Source organism: Crassostrea angulata, chromosome 5 (genome assembly GCF_025612915.1).
Source record: "Crassostrea angulata isolate pt1a10 chromosome 5, ASM2561291v2, whole genome shotgun sequence".
Taxonomy (NCBI): domain Eukaryota; kingdom Metazoa; phylum Mollusca; class Bivalvia; order Ostreida; family Ostreidae; genus Magallana; species Magallana angulata.
This window is the reverse complement of record NC_069115.1, coordinates 23,587,120-23,610,661: the sequence shown is the minus strand read 5'-3', so window position 1 is coordinate 23,610,661 and position 23,542 is coordinate 23,587,120. Positions and strand designations below refer to the sequence as shown.

Below are 23,542 nucleotides of genomic sequence, written 5' to 3'. Positions count from 1 at the left end.
ACTTATTTTTGCTAAGTCATTCCGAGGATCATATATCATATTGAGGACACCTCCATGGACTTCAGTTCATTAATTTTGGAGGACATAAATTTGAGGACACTTATATTCATGTTCAATAATCGGAAAATGTTGATAATTCTTCTTCATTTCCATTGGCTCCTGAGTTTGTCTATAATTTGAGGACTTTGAGGCAAAAACTACTTCAATGAGGACATAGATAACTAAGAATGTCTCATTTGAAGAAGTTTTAGGAAAATTACATGGAGGACATCAAATGGCCCTAATATTCCTGTTTATACAGGTATCTCACAAAGTGGTCACTCACTTGGACTGCCTCTCTATCATCTTGAGGCGAAGCTCCTCCCAGCGATTATTGAGGAGCCCCATCTGGACCCTGATCTCGTTCTCCTCCTCAGCTGTGACCTTGCCCTCAGTGATAAGGTCGTTGCCCTCCTTGACCACATTGCCAATGCTGTCTTGATGTTTTGTCAGCTCTAACATAAACTCCTGGAAAGAAAGCACACAAATATTTCAACATGGAGAAAATAGGACCACCTTGTATACTTCAATTATGATGAAGAGCCAGGGATGTTTACATGAATTCATACAACTTCTGATGTCAGATGTTTGGAATAGCGGAAGGCTACTCGCCAAACCATTGATCAGACTTAGTGTATAAAACTGTAATACAGCATATTAATAAAAAAAATATTGTGAGCGCTCAAATAGGAAAATTCCTTTCAACTGGTATATCTTACATTATATTAAGGTAGTAACAATTCCTTTACACTGAAATACAAAACATCTATAAATACTGAGGTGGTATGGGCACCATGAGATATTAATGTGGATGAAAGTTCATCAAAATCAAAATATAAACACTGTTTTTAAAATTTATAATACAAGTACAATATAAATGATATTCTTTAAAACTCCTTATTAATAAATATATGGATTAATGCACAGAAAGAATAATGTTCAACCAATGCACCCTTCCCTCTAAAAAACAAACTGTGTCACCTATTTCCAACTACTAATTGCCGATATCTAAACACGAAGAAACTTTTGGAGATTAACCCATGTTAGCAAGTTGTTGTATTCCTAAACATAATTTGCTCATGACTAAAAAGAAATTACGCAAAAACGATTACCGCAATTAAAAAAAAAATTGAAAGGAGATTCAATCTAATATCCTCTTATCAGCTTTACGGACTATATACACAGTATCCTACGCAAAATTAGAGAGATATGTTAAGTATATAGACTAGGGTAATGTAATCCCAGTGCTAATCTGCAGAACCCCCAGTTAACAAGATCATAAACATTCTATACAACGCTGGCATCCCAAGAACTACAACAAATGTACCATTGTAATGGCAGCTTGAGCAATTTTCTTCAGATTATCTGTAATTGCATCATTTACAAAATAAGCTGATAGTTTATGGTGTGGGTTGCTTTTTCGAGGTTTTTTTTTTTTTTTTGCTACTTGTAATTATGTTACCCCGCAATCATGATTGTGTTATGAATATAAAGCCTGTTATCATAAGGTGCATGTAAAAGGTGTTTCTGTAACAGCCATGACCTAATTTCAAACAAGTTATGATAAAGAACATGTATACATCTTGTTAAAAACTAGTTAATGTAAACAGAGTTATTTTTCTTCTGTTGAGTTTTTGCCAAATTGGGCTTTGAAAAGCATTTTGCCCTGTTTCAAATATGTCACCTTAACAAAGTTAAGTTGTATTTTATACTATTTATTCTGTTAAATTTACATTTTCCAAAGTCTTTGCTTGAGATAAAACTACGAATCGATTTTCTACTGTATAGTCCAATTATACATTTCAACAATGACTATCTTCAATATTTAATCAAACAATCTGCTGAAAATTATATTAATATAAGTAATAAGGAATCATTCTTTGAATATATTGAATTGATCAAATATGGTCTGGCGTTATAAAATCCAATAAAGCTTTTTGAGGTTTTTCATAGATTTGATCATGCTCATTGCTTCTTAATACTTTAATTAAAAAAAAAAGAATGATTCTTTATTCCTTATTTAAATTAGCTTCAATTTCAAATTGCCTACTTATGATGAAAGGGTGCCAAAATTTCCCTGATTACACTTAAGAGATTGATTGCAAGACAGCTGTTGTTTAATAAGTAGCCTAACTAGGCAAACAAATGACAAAATAGACATTATAGACAGATAGACAAATGGACTGATAGATAGAATGTGACATGAAATCACTGGAAGAAAAATTTGGCAGAAGACATATTCATAATCAACTTACTTCATGCTGGTTAAATTGACCTTTGACCTTTTTGATGTCGTTTCCGATTGGCTCCTGTTTTTCTACGATTTCCTCCGCCTCCAGGAGCCATGCAAGGACATTTTCAAGGTCATCCTGGTAGGTCGAAAGGTCAACCGAGGGCGTGCTGGTCATACTGTGTTGACTGGAGGAGCTGCTGATTGACATGATGACCTACAAACAAAATTGACACATTATTAATCACTTGTATTACTGATTCAGAAAATAAATTTAACGCAGGAAAATTCAGAGATTATATAAAGTATCATTTTCTTGCTTTTGAACTTTTGAAGATTTTTTTCTTAATTTTCATTAATTAATAAATGAAAGTGATTATTTATCAATTCACACGAAGCATTTTTTCAAAATTGAAAAAAAAAATTGAATTTGCAAAAAGAAAACATTCCTCTGGTCTTGGATTCAGCCAATGTATTACACCAATTGACACAATAATGCAAACTTAAAAAATACAGTTTAACCCCATTGTACTGGGCACACTTACCGGTATAATATGAATTAACACTTAAATATAGTAAAATCAGTCATCATTTCCAGGCCTTAAAAGATGTTTGATATAAAAAAAAAATTCATTTATAGCATATTAAAATTGCTTGTCCTTGGCACTTCACTCATGATAAGCATGTTTTACTGTACTACCTTTCAGACCTTATTCAACTATGTCGAGGAATACAGTTGTATATAATCACTTCAATATTTTCACACACAGTCAAAAATATTCAATTGTGTCACCATTATGAAAATGTCAACATAAATTGAATCAAGTCAAGCTAATAATGTTAAATAGCTCATCAACAACCACTGATCTTTTCCATAATAACCTGGTACCGCTTCAAAACATCACTTTCACAGCCCTTTTGAAACATGCATAATTCATGGAAACGTCCAATTGTTCAAAGACGAAACTATTTCAAATCATCTCAATCAAAGTTCTCCGTAAATTGCTTGCTTTGCAACTTTCCAGTGTTTCAATCCTGGAGGCTCAAGAATACCTGAATCTTCAACTGCTTAAAGTTCTTATTAAAAACATGGAGATGATATACAGTGTCTAACGCATACAGTAACCCAGCCAAGAACTACAAACAGAGCATCAGGAGATAAATGAACCTGTAAAGTCCGGTAATAATAGCTACAGGTTATAGAAGATTTCCGACACTAACGTAATAATCTAAAAGCTCAAAAAACAACACACATCCCCCCTCCTCTCCTCCAAGTCATTAATTCTTACAGAATTCTGTTTATATGACCAGAGTCTTGGAAATCTCGAAATCTCTTCATCTTTTCTGGCAGCCCCATCATTTCATTGTTGTTTTCTCTCTTCCTTGTAATTATAGCACAAAGAGTCGGTGTGCAACGTAACAAACTGCTAGCTGTTGTAATTATTGTTTTTCATAATTCCTTGACAAGCTACAGTTTTTTTTTTACATTCTGTAATCTAATAGCTATATAGCTAGCAGTTACTTCAAAATAAATTGTGAATTTTTTAATACTTGCTTGTAAAATTCAATGAAATATCAACAATAAACTTCTATGGATAGCATATACATGTGTACTTTTGTTTGGGAGGGGGAGAGGAGGTATAAGGTTTATTTGGGGGTTGGGGGAGGGGTATTAAATCTCGACCCAACATCTGAATCCTTGAAAATTATAACGCCCACTCATTTGAACTCACCGTACAGTATAACATTACAAGGGTTACCTTGGATAGTCTACAGATGACCAATCAACTTGTTGCATCCAACAAACTTCCAGCTAGCAGCCCCCCAATGTGTTTTATTGCATGTTAAACAGATGCTACAAGTCATTCTCACTAATACCTCCTTCCTGCAGACATCAATACACAAACACATCAGGCAGATTATCATTAAACCATTGTTTTTGCTGGACAGGACCATGGTCAGGTGGTTTGTTCCCGTTTTGCACACATTTGAAAATTAGGTATCGAAAAATTGTGTGCGAAACGGGAATTTGACCAGGTGAGATAATTGCTTAATTGCTATAGTCTATATCACAATTCCTGCGAGGGCAATTGACAATAAAATAAATAAAACATATCTACTCGCAATTGAAATTAACATGTATTCTATGTTACAAAATAACTTGCATAAAAGCACATATACATAATAATTGACATCCATATTCATGAATTTGATTTAAAACATCACTTTGGTCATGAACAGTTTCATTATTTTTTTTAAACAAGAAAAGATTATTGCAAAAATGTTGAATATGTAGCGCCTTTGTTTAACTTACTGCCTATAGAAAGTACATATACATGCTAAAAGTTTGAAGAGAAAATATCATATGTTAATATTTAATTATTGCTTTTGCTGACATAAATGGAAGAAATGTGTCTAGTGAAAACGCTGCTAAATATTTTTCATTTATGTTGTGTTATATCTTGAATAATCGAATAAAAAGACAAACTGTATGATGATAAATAGGCAATTTTATATGCATGCTTCAAAAACTATAAAGAATTTTTCACAAAACCGATCAAATTCAGAACTAATTCATGCATTTTCAACCTTTTTTCAGTTTGAGGTATATCGCATCAATATTACAATATTATTTTTGTCAGTTTTTTTATGTATTTAACCTCTGATTTGAAAAACTAGAAAGTGACCCGCCATATACTAATGCAGTGATGTCATAAGAACTACTGTCAAGGTCACTACTTCAAGATCTGTTTTCTTTCATAATATTCTTTCTGTTGATACCAAACAATCAATAATATTATAAACATGCGTTTTACATAATTTGCAACCAAATAGTAAAAAGAGACACGGGGTACCCCATATGACTGTCTATGTACAGTGTAGTTTTCCCCTTCATCATATAATTATCCATTGAATCAGCTTCCAATTGGCTTTGGACCAGCAATTTTTCATAATTCATTTGGTTTTATACATGTATTTAAGGTAAATGGACAAAAATGTAAAAGTCAATTCATCGAATCTAATCATTAATTTTTTATCATATTTTTTAAATATATCATTATTGTGTCAAACGAAAAAAATAAATGGTGATAGTTATTAGACCTAAAACACAACAAAATATCTGTATTCCTCTTGTTTTATCGTTAAGGCACTAATAAAACACAGGTAAAAATCCAGGTAAAATCTTTGACCGAAAGCAGACTATAATTGCTATCAAAACACAATTCACACCTATTGTTCTATACCCAATTATCAAATGTGTGCAAAACGGGAACACACCGGTCAGGTCACCTCTTTAATTATTCAGAGTTAATTACAGACTTCTGGTTTCTGTGATGGGTGCACCAAAATGACCTTTCTCTCTGCTGAACATAATCCAGTAACAACACTGGGACAAGTTATCTAACAGAACACAGAACAGAACCAAAGTCCATGCAAAAAGTACTCTCTCTCTCTCTCATAGATATCTCTCTCTCTCTCTCTCTCTCTCTCATCTAACCAATTACTTTATGAATGCAGGTACCCTGGGAGAGAGCGGTCTAAGTTCCTGAACGTGTGCACAATCCCAGATGTAATTTTGTACAATAACAATACGTTCAAATTAAAGCAGGTACCCTTATTAAGATGTGACGTTGAGACTTCAGGAAATGAGCTCTCTCTCTCTCTCTCTCTCTCTCTCATCTAACCAATTACTGCCTGCTGCCAACACAAATTAACCTAAACAACCCCACTGAATGTCATATAGTTATCATTCTGCAAACACTTACACCTCACAATAACAACAAACAACAAACAATCCTTGCATAAGAACACCACGCACTGTTTGGCAACAAACACCCCATACACTATCTTCCTCAATAAACAAGACAACCTCACCCCCACATCAAGATTTTTCCTACTGGAACCTCCCCCCCCCCCCCCTTTCTCTCAACCTCACTGCTTGCCTACCCAGAACCCTTTCCTTCTTTGATAGGACCTCCCCCCCCCCCCCCTCCCCCCGCTTATCTAGGACCCTTTCTTTCTTTCATCCTATCATTTACTGTCTTGTTGACCAAACAAATAACGGGAAGATCAAGGGATATGGTAAGTATATGCAATACTTCCAAATTCTCTTCTTCTTAAGCAGACTGTAACATTAAGGAGAGAAGCCACCCATCCCTCTTCTTTAGCTTACCTAGGAACCTCTCCCTTTTTCAGTCTATCATTTATTGCCTTGTTGAACAAACAAATACCAAGTACCCAGAAGATCAAAGACACTATTGTAAGTATAACTTCCAGATTCTCTCCCGACTCTAACATTAAGGAGAGGGGCCATTGTAAGGTGCAGAAGTTCACATGTCATGTTCAGAGTTGAATGGTCTTAGAGATAAAGTATTAATTCAACCATTGCCTTCTTTCAGTGTGAAGTGCGTAGCATCAACCGTAATACCCCTAATATCCTTTTACAACAAAATCACTTATTAAGATATACCATATAGTATACCTAGTCTTTGTTTCAGGCTAGTAAAGTACATTATTATATTAACATCATTGTTAAATATCAAATTCAAGAATCAAAACATTGTAGACTATTTGTATTTGTAAGAATGATTGGTCACATCCCATTTGGTGTGATGCCACTATTACCGGTACAATGATAGTAAAAAATATTTCACAAATACACTCTATTGGTCTATATACTCACCAAACTCTGCAGTGGCAATCAAATTGACATAGAGGAAATATGTACGGCACAGTACACCTGCAAGAGCACTTCAACATATCCTTTCCCCCAATAAAAACTCCCAAAGCCAATTAATGTACTCAGAGAAAAGATAAATGAGTTCAAACAAAAGCTCTCTTGTGGTCAAATGAAAACTAATGCCCTTACCCCAGCGACAAAGTATGCCATCCAGACTCATATCAAAACCAACCATTGAGAGACTTAATTGAGAAAATCAAACTTACGACATTCAATAACGCATGGAGGACATGTTTTGGAATTTCACTGCTGAAGTGCAGAGTTAATATTGATCTAGATGACTTGTCTAAATATTGACCCGCTAAATTCGGTGATTTGTTGACAGACTGAACCCCAATCGCTGGCTCTCTTTCTCTCTCTCTCCTGCGAGTTTCCTGTACATTTACATCCCCCCATACACCTGTGCGTCTGCCTAACAAGTTTTACCTGTGTTGTTCATACCTGCTGTGAAATCGGATCTTTTTTCTATCTGCTAAACAACAGTTAGTTTTTTCTGATACAGTGAACACTCTTATAAGAACAGGATACTAGTGTGTCATCAGGTAGTTAAGGCATGCTGTGTCTCTCTGCGGCCCAGTCCATATCTCTACAATTACCTCTCCTCCAATGTTATCAATGTGTTTATGAACTACCACTACCTGAGGTGGAGAGAGAGAGAGAGAGAGAGAGAGAGAGAGAGAGAGAGAGAGAGAGAGAGAGAGAGAGATTTGATCTATTTTTTCAGCCTTTTGATCAAGAATACTTACACAGATCTATCATAGATAAATCAACTCTATGCAGAAAGAATACCCTTTATTACAATTTTTTTCAAAATATTTCATTGTTGTAGTTTTTAACATCATGGTAAACTCAAAAACAAAACCTCTAATTGCTCTATTAATTTTTGGTCATAAATAATTCTGGTTTTCAACCCTCTGACAAAATCTCTAAACTTCTAAGAATTCTAGGAACACGCCGAACATTTCTGCTTAATTGGAAACAAATTTCTCCTATAATATAAACCAGTAAACAAAAAAATACTTTGAATATCTGCAGAAAATTGTTTAGATCATATTTATCCCAAGAACTCCAAAGTGCAGAACTTGGCAGAGATGGTAGGACTTCTCTCTGTTCTGAAGTGGATTATAGAAGTGAAACGAGGATAAAATTCTTCTGAAAATTGTCAGCTCTAACTAATGAAAAGATTAAAGGCAAATCTTGGCCAGATTTCATAAATTCACATTGAACTGAATGATCACTCGAGCTCAGAAGATCGGTCACCTCTGCTAGAACTAACTTATTCGCCATGCCTTCGATGGATTGAATTTTTTCATTTCAGAACCATTTTTCGACTAACATTTTCTCTGAAAAGTAATCCATATATTTTACTCAAATTTTGCTTAAATTTATTCAGGTATCTTTCTTTAAAAAAAAATAAAACTAAGAAGTCTATTGTAATCCTTTTCATAAGGCAGACATTTGTATACCAAGAGACATCTTAATTAATATAAGCATCAACCTATCAGAGAAGATCAGAGAAAAAAACACCCTTTACTTTGTTCAGGCACCATGATTCCATCACAGACAACAAACAATTAACAAATGCCAACAACTTTGATGAATTATGCAAAATCAACTTGAATGAAGAAAAAAAACCAATCTCTGTTAGATCAATCCCTTTTCTTCACGAACTTCCATCTGCTAAAGCAACTTTAAAATAATTAATACATGCACATGTCAAAGATTTTACATAGAATTCTTTGAGTATCTCTAGCTGCTGTCTTTGAATGGCAAAAAGTTGTCCAAAATATAAACTAGCTGTTACCAAATTAAATCATTAAATGGATTTTGACTTAATTGATAACCAACTCCTTAGACAACAAATGATTGATATGACTAATGAACAATGAAATTACAATTGATTAATATTAAATGAACAAAATGGATTAAGATCACAAACTAACCCACTAAAGGACATGTCATTTTGACAGGTTTGCCACTTGCAGTAAAAGTAATACATGTAATCTGGTCCCGTTGTTCTTCAATTTGTGTCCTCTACAACCAGATTTTTATTCTCCCTTTCATTTGCATGTAAAATAACTTTAAAAAAAACCCTACTAGTCTCCCCAAGATGCATGTCTGAAGATTTTTCCACTTATTCTTTACCTGCATGAATACATGTACATTTAGGCTCTAGTTGCCAACAAAAAATATTGATAACTGCCTCATCAGAGGAAGAAGAGTTTAAATTCAATCAAGTTTTCCGAGACCAGATCTTGGAGAAAATCTTAATTACAGATGCATTTAAAGGAATCCCACAGAATGCTGCACTAAATACATTTAACACATTAAATTTCGAAAAAACAGCATACAAGAGCAACTAAATTAAGTAGCAGAGTATTTTTAAAACTTTTATCAAAATGCTTGATGATATTGAACACTATGTGAAATTATTTCAAGGCCATTCTTATTTTGCTTTTCAATTCATCTAAAGCTGCAATTTTAACTTTGAAGTTTTTGAATTTTTTTTTGTTTTTGTTTTTTGACACTTTGAACTCTAAACCCTTTCTGTTTAGTGAAGGGTAATACCAAAATATGGACTAGCCAAAAAAGACTTGACAAAACTTAGGCAGCAAGATTTCACAACAGACAATAAGTTAATCCAGTCAACAAATATGCCAAAATAACTTTCATGAATTATGCAAAACAATCAAAACGATAGCAAGAAACAACTCCAAGCAGTCAGGTCGTTGCAGAACCCATTGCAACAAGATGATGATTTACATATTCCACCAAGGGAATATGCAAGAAATGGCATGCAGCATCAACTTGACCACATTACTGAGATTAAAAATAAACGTGCAAGTATGTCATCTGGGAAAGAAGACTGCAAAAGAGGTCCCCCCTCTCTCTCTCTCTCTCTCTCTCTCTCTCTCTCTCTCTCTCTCTCTCTCTCTCAAAGTTTGCTACAAAAGTGGACACATCTGGTACTGTGCAAAATACAGAATCAAGATTACTCATGAAGACATTTTCAACTTTTGACATTTATACTAAATAACTCTGCTTATTCTAAATGCATGAGACAACTAAGTATGAGAAAAAGTATTAGACTTCCATCACCAGCTTATGAACATCAGATGTGAAAATACACGTAATGGTAAAACAATGAGGAAGGAAACATTCTCTAGAATTTCAAAATTCTTCATCGTACTGCAAAAGAATAACAATTCAGTTTCTAGTCAGCATTCACTATAAGACATGAAACAATCACCATTTCCACTAATAAAAAAAATTCAATTGTCACTCAAATAAAATTAATTTTAGAGTGCAAAAAGAAATTCATTAAGAAATATTTGCTTCCTTTGCCTTCAGTCACACAAAACTAAAAATCAAAAATTAAGGAGGCTTGATGGCCAACAAATTAACAATCATATCTCCCTTACATAAGATCTTCTAAGCCATTAACTATTGTTAAGTAAAGCAAAATTCCTAATAATTTTATTAGCTTTCAAGGCAACAGCTGTATAAATGTCCTGGCTATAACATCTTTATTAACAGAGCTATTCTTCTTTTTAAGGAGATAAATATATTTTTAAACATGGCCTCAGTCATGCAGCCCCTTTAATAGACCAATGCATGACAGCAAACACACTTTAATCTTTTTAACAAATCTCTATGTGCCCTGGGCAGTAAAATGAGTGAATACGGTGATCATGCACACTGGCTGCTGGGTTACATAATCTCTCCCCATCACCTGTGAAATCAGTTTACACCAACGATATCAGGTTCCATTACCGGAAGTGCATTGCTCATTCACTGCTTATTCTAAACATAATATCCTGCCTATTATATCTGTAATGGATATCAATATTAACATCTTAGACAATTAAATGGTAACTTTATTATTCGAGAAAGTTTATGACAATTTGATCATATTTGGTCACATTATTGGTTTTGTATTAACTTATTAAGTCAATCAAATCTTAATTAGTATTGCTCTAGGCAAATGGTTCGGATGCACAAATAAGCCTACATTCTCTTTGTTTACAGCTACAGCTCAATTACCTTTTTTTCATAAAAAAAAAAAAAACCAAAACAATGAGACTATAGCTTACATACACGTGCTTATACCAGTAGTAAACACCTTCTTATCTGGAAACTGATAAACTCAGTATTTGCAATACTCGGTATGAATTTCTTTTTCTAAAAGATACTGTGGTTTCATCAATGTTCGTTGAATACCAATTTTCGTGGATTTCGTTGTTAAGTTGATTCACGAAATTTAATGTTCATTGAAGTGTAATTTCTATTAACATTTTCTATTGAAAGGGTCATTGGCCACGAATTTACGTATCCTTGAAAATGTGATTTTCACTTTATCCACGAAAATTGATACCCTTGAAAATTAATGAAACCACAGTACATGAATGTTTCACTAAACTTGATCATAATATTAACAACTCCAAATTATCTTACAATATTGCATTGCTACGTATACATGTAGTCCCTCTGGATTCTGTTTAGTTCATTATCAAGTGCCTCAATTTGCTCTCAGAAATCTCTATATATCACACTTATTCATCAAATTCCTTCTACGTGATCTATAGAAGATACAATCTTAAATGGAGGCAGTGCAATATCGGCTGACACAGCAAGCAGTCAATTTGACATTGAATTGTGAAAGTTAACTTGAGAGCCCAGTTCTTTCAACTAGATCTTTCAAAAAAATTCCTAAAATCATCTAATTCAATAAGATTTCTGTCAGCTTCATGCGAGTTTTGGTTGCATTGGTCCCTTAGTCCCTACAAGCGGAAGTATGCCGAGTATTTTGCTTTCTGAATTCTTGAAGCATTACAGAAAACCAATACCCCAAATTTCCACAAATTTAAAGCCAATTACCTGTCAAAAAGGGGGCTTAAATGGCTCACTCAAATCTTATCCTGGTTTTCTCCAAAGAATGAAGGCAGCGTTGCACCTATATCCATACGCAAATAGAAGTGTACACAAGCTCTCGTAACATTTCAATACATATGTTCATGGGGGCTCTGTAATATTTCACCTTTAAGTTCCGACGGAAACATATTCGACACAGAAATCCCGATACACTTCCTTTGAACTAGATACCTACTGATCCCAATGCTGAACTCAGAACTCAGCCTTCTTTTTATTTTTTATCTTCTCTCTGCATGGCTGTTCAGTAGAAAACACAATTTCTTCCAAAACCTTTCTTTCCCCTAGCTTCTCACTGTATAAATTATCTTCTGTTTATCATATTTTTGCTCAGCACCGAATTATCAGTAGACGTTATTCAAGGCTTTTCCAGTTTCACAATGAGCTCTCTGGCACGTAGGCGATCATTATTAAATGTTTGTATATATACATTCTCCAGGTATCTTTTAACAAAAGTCAACCATCAACCCAAAAAGTTCACATTGGTCACATGCCTTCATTCATTGATAGAAAATGAGGTGTAAAATGTGTTACATAATCATATTGTGTACTGAATATGGACTTGCCAACAGGTATATTTTTAAAATTGACTGTTCCAATCCGTGCTTAAATTACAGTGTATTTAAATGTAAACAATCATTTAGTATACTACATACCATAGTCATTTTTATCCATTATAAGCAGAAAGCCCTTTTCTAAAATGTCAGACCTCAACCAAAATCCAGTACTCTAAGTCAATTTAATGATAGTACATGTAATGACCTTCAACTTGCACAAAAAAAGATGCAGCTCACAAATAGAACCCCTGTATATGAACACATTAACAAATTCAACAATACCTGCAACACCCCAGAAACATTTTTTATACTTCGTTTTTTGGCACATAAACTTGACAATAATTACAAAATGGCTATTGCGTGTAAGCTTTGATGAAAGGCAACCAAGATTACAAGTTCCATCAGCATCCAAAATACTTGTGTATATACCGCTATGTATTCTGAGATGTGGCTTGGGGGAGGGTGGGGGCAGTGGCCAGATGGTTGGTAGTATGTTGCAGTGTCTCAGAACAAATGTTTACCCATAAAATAATCCTAAAGGGGTCAATACTCTGAATACTGCCAGGAGAGAGAGAGAGAGAGAGAGAGAGAGAGAGAGAGAGAGAGAGAGAGAGAGAGAGAATGTGTGTGTAAAAATTTGTCTTGTTTCCTAAAATGTTGACTTCAAATCTTACCATAATTATGGACCTACATTTAATAGAATGTGTATCTGTGTTATGTAATTGGTAAAACAAAGAATCGTATGACTGTGTTTATTTTTTTTTTCTTTGATGTTTGTATCTCCTGAGTCTACCAGAATGAATGGAATTCACAAAGTCATTCCAGACACTTGAGGCATTATAAACCCTGCGAACTATAATTACAAGAAAGCCCTAAAAAATCCTAAATATCAGAAATATTGAAAGTATGTAAGTCATAATATAATCAGCAGATGAATATAATAATTCTGAATTTTCAAAGGTAATTTGATTTATGATACCCTATATGTATTGAATAAAAAGAATAATTTTCAATTCATAGTCTTTAATTAAATCAAACATTCCCATAAAATAGAGGAAAGAAAAAGACAAAATGACTAGTTACATGTGTGAACAAAATTTCTATCTAGAATTTTTTTTCTGCCTGAGATATAAATCTGACCATTATCATTACAGATGTCTAATGCATTAACTCAAGTACACGTTAACGTTTTACTAATAGGGTCATACACTGTTAAAAGCAATCTGATACTGTTGAAATTCACCAACAAAACATTTTCATTGGAATGAATTCAGTTGATGTATTAAGAAATCAACAAAAAGAAAAGACACAAAACTTATCTAGCGGGTTTTTCGTAACTTGAAAGTGGAGAGCACTCCAGCACTCAGTATAATTATAATATCATCTGTCAATGCATTCACTAAGGTCAACAACTAAAAAGTCCATGAAAAATGGAGACTCAATAAGACAGTGATCAGATCCAGAACCCAATGGTAAATCAGTAATCTTCACAATTCACCAAGGATTTAATTCTGTTACTTTAGTAATATAAAAAAGAATACCTCCCACATGACAAAATTCTTTGACAGTTCCGTAGATTAAAAAAAAATTCTAAAGCCATCTCCATAATTCTAAGGAATTATGCTTGGTGGCAATCCCAGAATTCAAATAATTTATTCTGTAGTGTTTTCGGGGGGGGGGGGGGGGGGGGGGGGGGGGGGGGGGGGGGGGGGGGGACTTGCAAATCCCATAAAATCCCTACTAGTGGTGGTTCCAATATGGCCGAATTTCCATTTATGATCCTGACAATACCTCAAGGGTTCCATTGAAATACATACTTGAAGTTACAGGCCCAAAACAGTAAACTCTTTGCCCCTCAGTATGGCAGACAGATAAACCAATCAAATCCTTTAGATGATTAATCTGACCTTGAACTTTGAAAATTACCTTGAACTTTATAATTACCCTTGCACATGCATTCTTCGAAAAACTCCAACATATGGCATTACACACCAGCAAAACAATGCTCGCCTTGACTCACCAAACATTCTCAATCCCCCCCCCCCTTTCCTTATTGAGCCCAATATTTGCACAACATTGATTCAACACACCAGAACTTAGTACCAATCCACTGAGAGCAAAATCAAAGAACGGTTAATACCAAGACATCTGATGCAAGTTAATAGTAAATGAAAACGTAAAATACGAAAAAATTGAAAACGTTACATCTGCAATGTCGCCTTAAAGTCCATAACACTGACTCCTGGTGGGATTAAAAGGTACGTAATACAGGAATACTAAGCTCTTTCTTTTAAATCTCTCTCATTATGGACTTAACTGAGAAACCACTTTTGGTTAGATCAGTGTCTTGAATGAGTCATTGCACACAAGCAAGCAAAAAAGAAATTAAAATCCGCCTTATTAAAACAATATGCCTGCATGGCCCTGCAAAGTTACAATGATTTTGCCTTGTGTGAGTGTTTGGTAAAAGATTTTGCTGATCATTCAATTCTAGCCGTTACATCACGATAACAATGGACCCTAATTATATTCTTTGCCGAGTTCCTTATGCTTTTTCCATTAAAGCTACAGCTGTTAGATTATTGACTTTGCTGATAGCCCGGTGCCTGAGTATGAACAAGATCCCAAACAGAGCTCCAAACATACACACATAAAAAACATATCACAAGGCATTGAAATCATTCAATTAACTTCCAAATTCTGTTATAAACTGCAATTCATCAACTGCTGTAGATCTCAAATATCTTTAAAAAGTTTCTCATTGGTCTAATGGGCAAAAAAGGGAAATTATTAACAACTTCGGTCATTTTTTAAAATTTTTTTTTGGGGGGGGGGGCTAATTAGATCAAAGGCTTTCATGTTTCATGTTAGCAGTTTATGTATTTGGAAAAACAACCTTTAAAAAGCAAAACAAAAGAAAATTATTGTCCTATATGCCTTGTATTATTGTTTTACTAATGAGATCAAAAAGGGTATTGTCCTTTAATTTCGAGAACTGCAGTTCTGAACTTTATATGGCAAAGATTCAAAAACTTTTATTACCTTTCTATCATGGATTTGAACATGTTGAAGCTGTTATTATTGGTACATATCACTGTCAATAAATAATATTTCAACATTCCATTCCAAGTCTATAAATCAGCTTAATCTGAGTCCATGTTTCGTAATTTTATTTACATCGTTTTTATAAATTCATAATATTGTTTGTGTCCATAGCATCTTTGGACCTCATAAGCAACTAAACAACCCAAATCTTAAATGAAGGATATGACTCTAATAAAACAGTTTGAGCACTTTGTGATTTTACTCAAAATTTTCTGTTCTCAGTCATTTACAATGGGGCATTAATTTAAAAACATTTAAGATTGATATAAAAAAAATTTCAATAAATATGAAATCATTTTTCATTCATTTCATAAAATGCAAGAAAAAAAAGTTCAAATGTTTATTCATGAAATAATCCTACTCTTTGCTGTTAAAATTGAATAGGAACAGCGCTGTCCTACATGTATTTCCATACAGCACTGTCCCAAGCTATAGTCAGATAGTAGCTATTAAAATCAATACAAGGATAAATTCATGTTTTTATCACTTCTGCCAATAAAACAAAACAATGGCAATATAGCGTTTACAACAGTCATTTTCCCATAAAGCAATTTATAAACTTCAATAACTATACAAGTATTTCTTCACGAAGGTTAAAAAAAGCATGTGTAGTGTACAGTGCATTCCATATCATCTCGACGCCCCACATTTGTTTTTTGGGTCATTGTATGGAAGACGTTTCTTCAAACTTATTTACAGTCTCTGTACTTAAATATTCTGTATTACTTACTGCATATTTGTGTTTTTGTTAATTCCAAGGTGTCACAAAAAAGAATTAAAAAGAAGACTACAACCGAAATGTCATGCCCTCGTCAAAAACTTTATCAACAAAACAATATTATCTCCAAAACAGAAGAGCGCTATATAAGGGCAATAAATCTGCAGAGAAACATTGGGGAACATCTCAGTATTCAAAATCTTATAGCTTTCATAAAATTCCCATGAATGTAATTCAGTAAAATCTTAATGTTGCACAAGTCAATATATTTTTCACATTATTTGTTTTTTATTTAAGTTTATCTCCCTCCCTCCCAAAATAATTGAGTCAATCAATAAAAGTGTGCTTTTCAGGGAGATAACTCTTCCAGTCCTCCTGGCAATGTGAAACCTAATGCTATTCAGCAATAATGCGTTTAAGTGATCTAGATCTTTATCAGCGGTGAGGGGTATTGATAGAACTGTACACATAATAAATCAGCTTAAAACAGGTGTTATTTCAATTTTTTAAACAACAATGACAGTCAACTGAAAATATACCAGCCATTTAAAAGTTTGATGTTTATCAGTTTTCATTTCTATTCAACAGTTAAATGTCTTTCACAGTTATCCAGCAGGATTCTAGAGATCAAAAGAATTATGCAAAATATAATTTTGCATGTTATTGTGACAAAGATTGTCAATTCACTTGATTACATAAAATTTTAAAGAGTCCTATAAAATATATACTTCAATTAACTGAATACAGACTCTGAGACCTTTTCTAACAGTTGTAACAGTTAGTTTCTTCATGGAACACATACATTCAGTATTGGCCAAAACATTCATGAGCTGAATTCTTTTTCCTCATGCAAACTGCTTTCTACACAAAAAACAAAGGTGGGAACTTGAGCATCTTTTTCCTATCACTAAGCTTTCCATCCTGATTTTCAGGGTTCAGCTAGCCCATTTCCCAGCATCTAAAGCTCATTTCCCAATATTCAGTGCAGGGTCTCATGCCCATTTCCTAGCATACCCTTTAGGCTGTGATGCCCATTTTTCACTATTCTCTTCAGGGTGTGTTGCCCATTTCCCATCATTCCCTTCTGAGATTAATGGGCATTTCTAATCTTTTCCATCAGGGATTGACACCCATTTTCCAGGGTTTAACACCTTTTTCCATTCCGACTGGCCTTTCGCCCATTTCCCAGCATTCCCTTCTGACTTACCTCTTTGTTACTGTTGTGGTCAGTGAATTGGAAGTTGCGGTTATCCGTAGCCGATGAGGGTGTGGAGGGGGGCAGGTCGTCGCTGGGGGTGGGGATGTTGGAGTGGGGGAGGACTTGGAAAAAACACATCAGGTACATCATAATGGACTTCTTATCTGGAGTCTTTACATTGACATCTAAAACACAACATGGTCAGCATCATTTCAAATAAACGATCAATGAAAAAAAAATTCAATACAGAATGATAGCAGTAACTAAATTTTCTGTTGGAATGAATCAATTAATTTGTATCAAATTAATGTTGAATTATAAATATATTATCATGTTCAATATGATGATGCTTCCCTAACACCCCCTTTTCCAATATAAAATAAATGCAAAGAATTAAGAATACAATAAATTCCCACATCAAAACCGTACATATTCTATGACTAATAATTACATGTATATTTAGGTAGGCTAATGTGTACTGCTTTTATGAATGACAAAACTGTGATTGATGCATGCATTAACATAATATCGAGACACTCGAGAAAGAAATAGCCTAAAACCAATTTACTCATCCACTTAATCTGAATGAATGAATAGATACTTGTAATTAACATTGCAGACTTTTTGCACCATGTACATTAGTACTAAACTGTACTGTTATGTGTTTGGTAGGTAAAATTCTGGTATTCTTTATGTCTAGCAGATAAACAGAGGCAATTCTTAGCTGTCGTTTTTTTGTAAAGGAATGGGAGAAATAATGTCGAACAAGATGAGGATTCGAACCCAGATCCCCTCAATTTCTAGTCAAGTGCTTTACACATGAAGCTATCTGACACTGGTAATCAAACCTGTATGACCATCACATTGGCCCTGAATTTACCAGCAGAGCTCTATATTGCACCATTTTGTCAGAAATTCGTTTTTTTATTTTAGGGCATACATCCCGATCCCGATTTACAAAGATCTCTGCATGATTCAAGTACCCCTAACCACTTTTAAGTGCTAGTCACCGTTAGTAAGTTAACGACATTATTTACAATATATTTATACCTGAAAATGAAATATTATGTCTCGCCAGCCAGGCTTAGAGATAAAATTGTCTTTTCCCAGTCTAGACCTAACCAAGAAGCAAGTGGTCCTTTCAAAAGAGCTATATATCCACATTTAAGTGGCTAGACTAAGTCACATAAATTTTGAACCCAGCCCTGATACATTTAGTATCAAGGGAGATAACTCCTTCCTTCATACCCTCGGGTTCTAGAAGTCGGTCTATGTTGAGGTGATCCTGCGCAATACGAAATGCGTGCTCCAAGTTGGTTTCATTGTCATTCTTTAGCAGATCATCATACACAAACAGCTGAGGCCTGCAATATTGAAGGAATAGAAAAAAATTATTGAAATTGAATCATTCAACAAACCTTTAAGTATTATGATATAAAAATAAAACTGGAGTGGATTTTTTGCATTGATGAATATGCATGAGGTAGTCTGTCATGACCAGAATTTCTTCAATATAAATTTGATTCATTGAAGTATTTCATTTTAAAAGAATATACATATTTTGCATATGCAAATTTACATGTACAACCAAGAGTATCCTAAATAATGTCCATGAACCTTATACTGTATACAGGGTTATTTTCGCCCAATGTTATTTTTGCCCTCCTTCACTTGCATTCAGTTGCGCCCTGTCTTCAACTCACCAAGACACAATTTTTAAAAAGAGAAAGAATTTGAGACATTAGACTTCTCCCAGTCTTTAATTCGCCTGCTGACAACAAGGGCGAAAGGGGCGAAAATAAAATGGAGGCGAAAATTTCCCTGTATACAGTAAATCACAGGAATTTTTGACCTTTTGATTAACCAAATAAGTACAAAACCTCCATATGTCTAATTGTTTCCTCTACCAGAGAAAAAGAGAATGTCATACAGCCAAATATTTGAGACAATGTCATTGAGGTCAGCAAAAAAAGCGTGGGAGTTGACTTAATGCCATTTCGGTTACTATAAACCAACTATTATTCGGGACAATTTATTTTGCAATTTGCAGGAGATAAACTAGTTTGCAGCGACTAATTCTTACAATCATGATATAGATTGTCTTAAAAAAATAAATAAGAGACATATCATGACAGCAAGATTTAGCGTTAGTCACAATGATGATCGAGGCTCTCCTAAACCTCGCAAAATTTTTTTCGCACATGAATAAAAGTGGTTCACAGTAATGACAAGCTTAAGAGACTTTGACTGGGGTCACCTGAAGTGGTGGAGGAGGGCATTGAAGGCCAGCCCGTCCCTCCAGCTGGTGGTGAAGTTGTGGATGTCCACGCCCTGGTATCCCTCTGTGCACTGTCGGCACCATGTCAGCAGGGTCCGCTCAAGGTTGGTCTGTCGAAGGTCGTCCATCACGTCCTTCATCACGTCCTTGACCTTAAACATAAAATAGTCACTGTGTACAGTAATACTTGGATACAGTGAAGTACTGTGAGACTTTTTCTGTACGGTTGATAGTCTCACAATCTCAACTCTTGATTGAGAAAATGGAGTGAGGTGAATGGCCTGTGACCCCATACAGACAGCAAGGTAATAGTTGTATCTGTGTGGTACAGTACCGATCAGACCCAACCTAACAGAAAGTAAACCCCAACTAAACCCTGGGTGTACTTTCTGGGTTTACTCTGGGTTTACTCCGGGTTTACTAGAGTGGACCCAAAGTAAACCCAAAGTAAACCCAGAGTGGACACAGAGAGTAAACCCTGTCAGAAATATACCCCTGAAAGCAGAGACTAACTGTGTATTCGGAATATACGAGGGGCAGGAACTACAGGCAGTAGGATGGTAAGATAAAATACGGGTCTATTCCACACTTCAGTGTGTACAATTAACCTCAAAAACAATTTCCAAGTAAACCCAAAGTAAACCTCGAGTAAACCTAATGTAAACCCTGAGTGGACCCAAATTTTCAAAAAGTAAACCCAGAGTAAACCCCAAAAGTAAACCTGGGGTTTAGTTGGGGTTTACTCTGGTGTTAGGTTGGGTCTGATTGGTACTGTATGAAAACCTCACTCTTTCTACTTGAGGTTTAATTGGAAAATGCAGTACTGGAGGGAATTTCTTTGGATGTTGGGCAGACTATCAGTCTTACAGATCATGACACATTATGGTTCTCTGTGTAATATTTTACATCTTACATATAACAATATACTGGGACAGGTCTGACTCACCTGCCAGTGGAGGATGATGCTCCACACCAGTCCCAGGGTCAGTTTCTGGTTCCCGTCCACAATATCATTGCTGCTAATGTTGACCAGTTTAATCTACAAAATCATGGTATAACATGCTTAAGGAGATGCATCAGAATGTTACACAGTAGTTTCATGTACTAAAATTGTGCTTTAACATTCCTTATTATATAACTTTCCTCCCCTCAGTCTGCTTCTGTAAACTTGATTTGCATATGAGATTTCCATTATTTTAACTAATTGTACTTTGACACAGCTAGCTTTAATGTAGTACAAAAAGAAAAATATATTTTTCTCTTCCACAATGATTTGATTAATTAGTTGGTACCTGTATATCAATATTTCATTAAAGAGTTTTGCAAATTACAATATTTCTCTTCTAGAAAAAAAAATTTAAGTTCAAATGAGAGTATCCCTCAACATGTATAAAAGTAATATTTGGCAATAAATCTAACTTTAGAATACAGCAAACATTTAAATCTGTCAACTTCATAAAAAGATTGATGTACCAATATCACTTTATTTACTGGTACATCAATTCTTGCTTTCTCCATCAACAACACAAAGTAATATCATAAGATATTAATCTACCTAAAATCAATACCATTAAAGTACAAAAAAGTGTGATACTGTCTCATATCTAGCTCTTAATGATACTCAGAAATAGCCCTAGTAAGAGTCTAAGTGAAATAAATCTGTTTCCTCATGCCACAATGCTACTGACTTGGCATATAAACCATTTCCTGAAATTGATCCCATTATTGGCGATATGGTGACATTTTACATCTGCAGTAACCAAACTTCCCTCAGATTATCTCAGGATCTCCCCAAATCTCCCCAAACCAATTTTAAACAACATCAATTCCAATTACGTGGACATTATATCTGGACACACATGGCATGACTCACATTGTAGCTCTGAGCGAGCACGTCCAGCACTCGATTGACGTTGTTGATGTGATGAACTCGCATGCGTCCTTTCTCTTTACCCTTCCAAAAAAAGACACAAAAAACAGTTATTATTTTTCTTTAGCATTAGAGGTTGCCTCTAGTAATCAATTGAATCGACCTCCTGTACCTCTCGCATTACTGTATATGGTCGGCTTCAGATGCCTTCCTAATCAAGGGCTTATTTAGCGCATCACTTTTAAACACGATTGAGTTGACTACCTGGTATTATGGAATTGATCAAATGGCTACAACACTGACAATGGGATTATACCCACTTCAGCAGTAATAACCAAAGGTTTTTTTCAATACACATTCAGTCAAGCTAAATTCAGAAACTAAATTAAAAAAAAAAATCTGGATAGAAAAAATTCATATCATAAGTATTGCTCTATATAAATTACTTTTTCATCACAAGTTGGTCTTTCAATCATGAGCATTACAATAATCTAGAAAAAGAATTCAGGTATAAATATTCGCCAGAAATTCTACTCATTATTTTTTATAAATATTTCCAAGAGAGAGATCTTAAAAAATTCCTTTCCCTTGACATTTCAGCCAATAATTTGAGCAATTTTTACACCCTTTATGAACTAGCTGTTACTGCTATTTTCCCAACAAGTCAAAATCTCTGTCGTCTGTTCGTCTGTCTGTCCGTCCGTCTGTGTGTAAGTATGGTATGTACGGTTGATGCAAAACTGCATTACACAAGAGCAAGGCACCATGCAGTAAAAGCAAATCTTAATGTCATACATAAAATAGCTTTATATCTAATATCAATACCAAATCACAATTAAAATCTATTCATCAGTCACAAGTTGTCATTGATGTGAACAAAGCAAATACTTTGTCTAAAAAACATCATCCAACTGCTTTATTGACTGAACATCTGTTGTTCAGCTGACATTGATTTTCTATGTAATTTGATGCAGTAACATGCACTTGATTGTTAGAGTCCATGACATTGCAATTATTTGGCACATAAACTTAATTTTATTGACAACCTGGCTCCATAATATTGAATTTGCTGGCATAAATTTGCTTTTATGAAATATTGCATATTGGCATGGGATATTTATTAAAACGATATCATATTAAGTTTTAACGTAAATTTTCTTGAATGGGGAAAACTAACCAATACTAGCTTGTGTCCTAAATTAAACAACTTTTATATATCTATCTAACAGTCCTATATATTTATTTCTCTGTACAAATGAGGTCAGATTGTAACAACTAGTCACTCAATCATTTATATAGAGAAATGAAAAAATACTTGTAAAATATTTTAAGTGTCATCAAAACATAAACATTTTACCATGACCTTCAGAGTTATGAGTGACCTTGACCTACCATAGCTTTGCCGCTGAGGACCTCCAGCAAGGACAGAAGGAGGGTGCCATCTTTGAGATCGGAAAATAAATCTGTTACCAAGGAATGTCCAGCCTGAAAAATTAGAAAGAATTCAGTATATCCACAATTTAATTCCAAATGTAAAAAGTTGGTGGAAATTATTCAACAAAACTTTCATGAATTGAAGTGGAATTAAATAATAAGTATAATAAGCAAGAATTGCATGAATTACACATGAATTATGCTCTTTCGTGTATGCATGGTGTGCAAAAGAAATTTTTAAAGGATGCTGAGATTCGAGAAAAAAAAACTTTAAACTAATCCTCTAAAAAAATGTTTGAAATTTATATATGTATTTGACTACAGTCTCTTTAACAGTTTCTGCAGACTAGTTTATCATTGAAACACCACCAACAAACTCTGCCATAAATATATCAGTTGGTTTACAGCATTTATATCGATCACTAAAGATAAACTTATTTTTC

General features: G+C 34.4%; 1 protein-coding gene across 8 annotated transcripts in view; it reads right to left on the bottom strand.

The window, feature by feature from the left end:
- LOC128185983 (dystrophin-like) overlaps positions 1-23,542 on the bottom strand; it is a 124,450-nt gene that overhangs the window by 81,599 nt on the left and 19,309 nt on the right. For 5 of the 8 annotated variants that reach the window (XM_052855705.1, XM_052855703.1, XM_052855706.1 and 2 more), the window contains 8 exons: positions 23,058-23,150; positions 21,669-21,749; positions 20,742-20,834; positions 19,775-19,947; positions 18,766-18,881; positions 17,527-17,702; positions 2,295-2,486; positions 326-507 (listed from right to left, as the gene is read on the bottom strand). In XM_052855705.1, the coding sequence (XP_052711665.1) occupies positions 326-507; positions 2,295-2,486; positions 17,527-17,702; positions 18,766-18,881; positions 19,775-19,947; positions 20,742-20,834; positions 21,669-21,749; positions 23,058-23,150 (1,106 nt within the window). Of the gene's footprint in view, positions 1-325; positions 508-2,294; positions 2,487-7,216; positions 7,418-11,888; positions 12,342-16,331; positions 16,444-17,526; positions 17,703-18,765; positions 18,882-19,774; positions 19,948-20,741; positions 20,835-21,668; positions 21,750-23,057; positions 23,151-23,542 lie in introns of those variants that run through there. The other 3 variants (XM_052855710.1, XM_052855709.1, XM_052855711.1) reach the window with 3 other exon arrangements.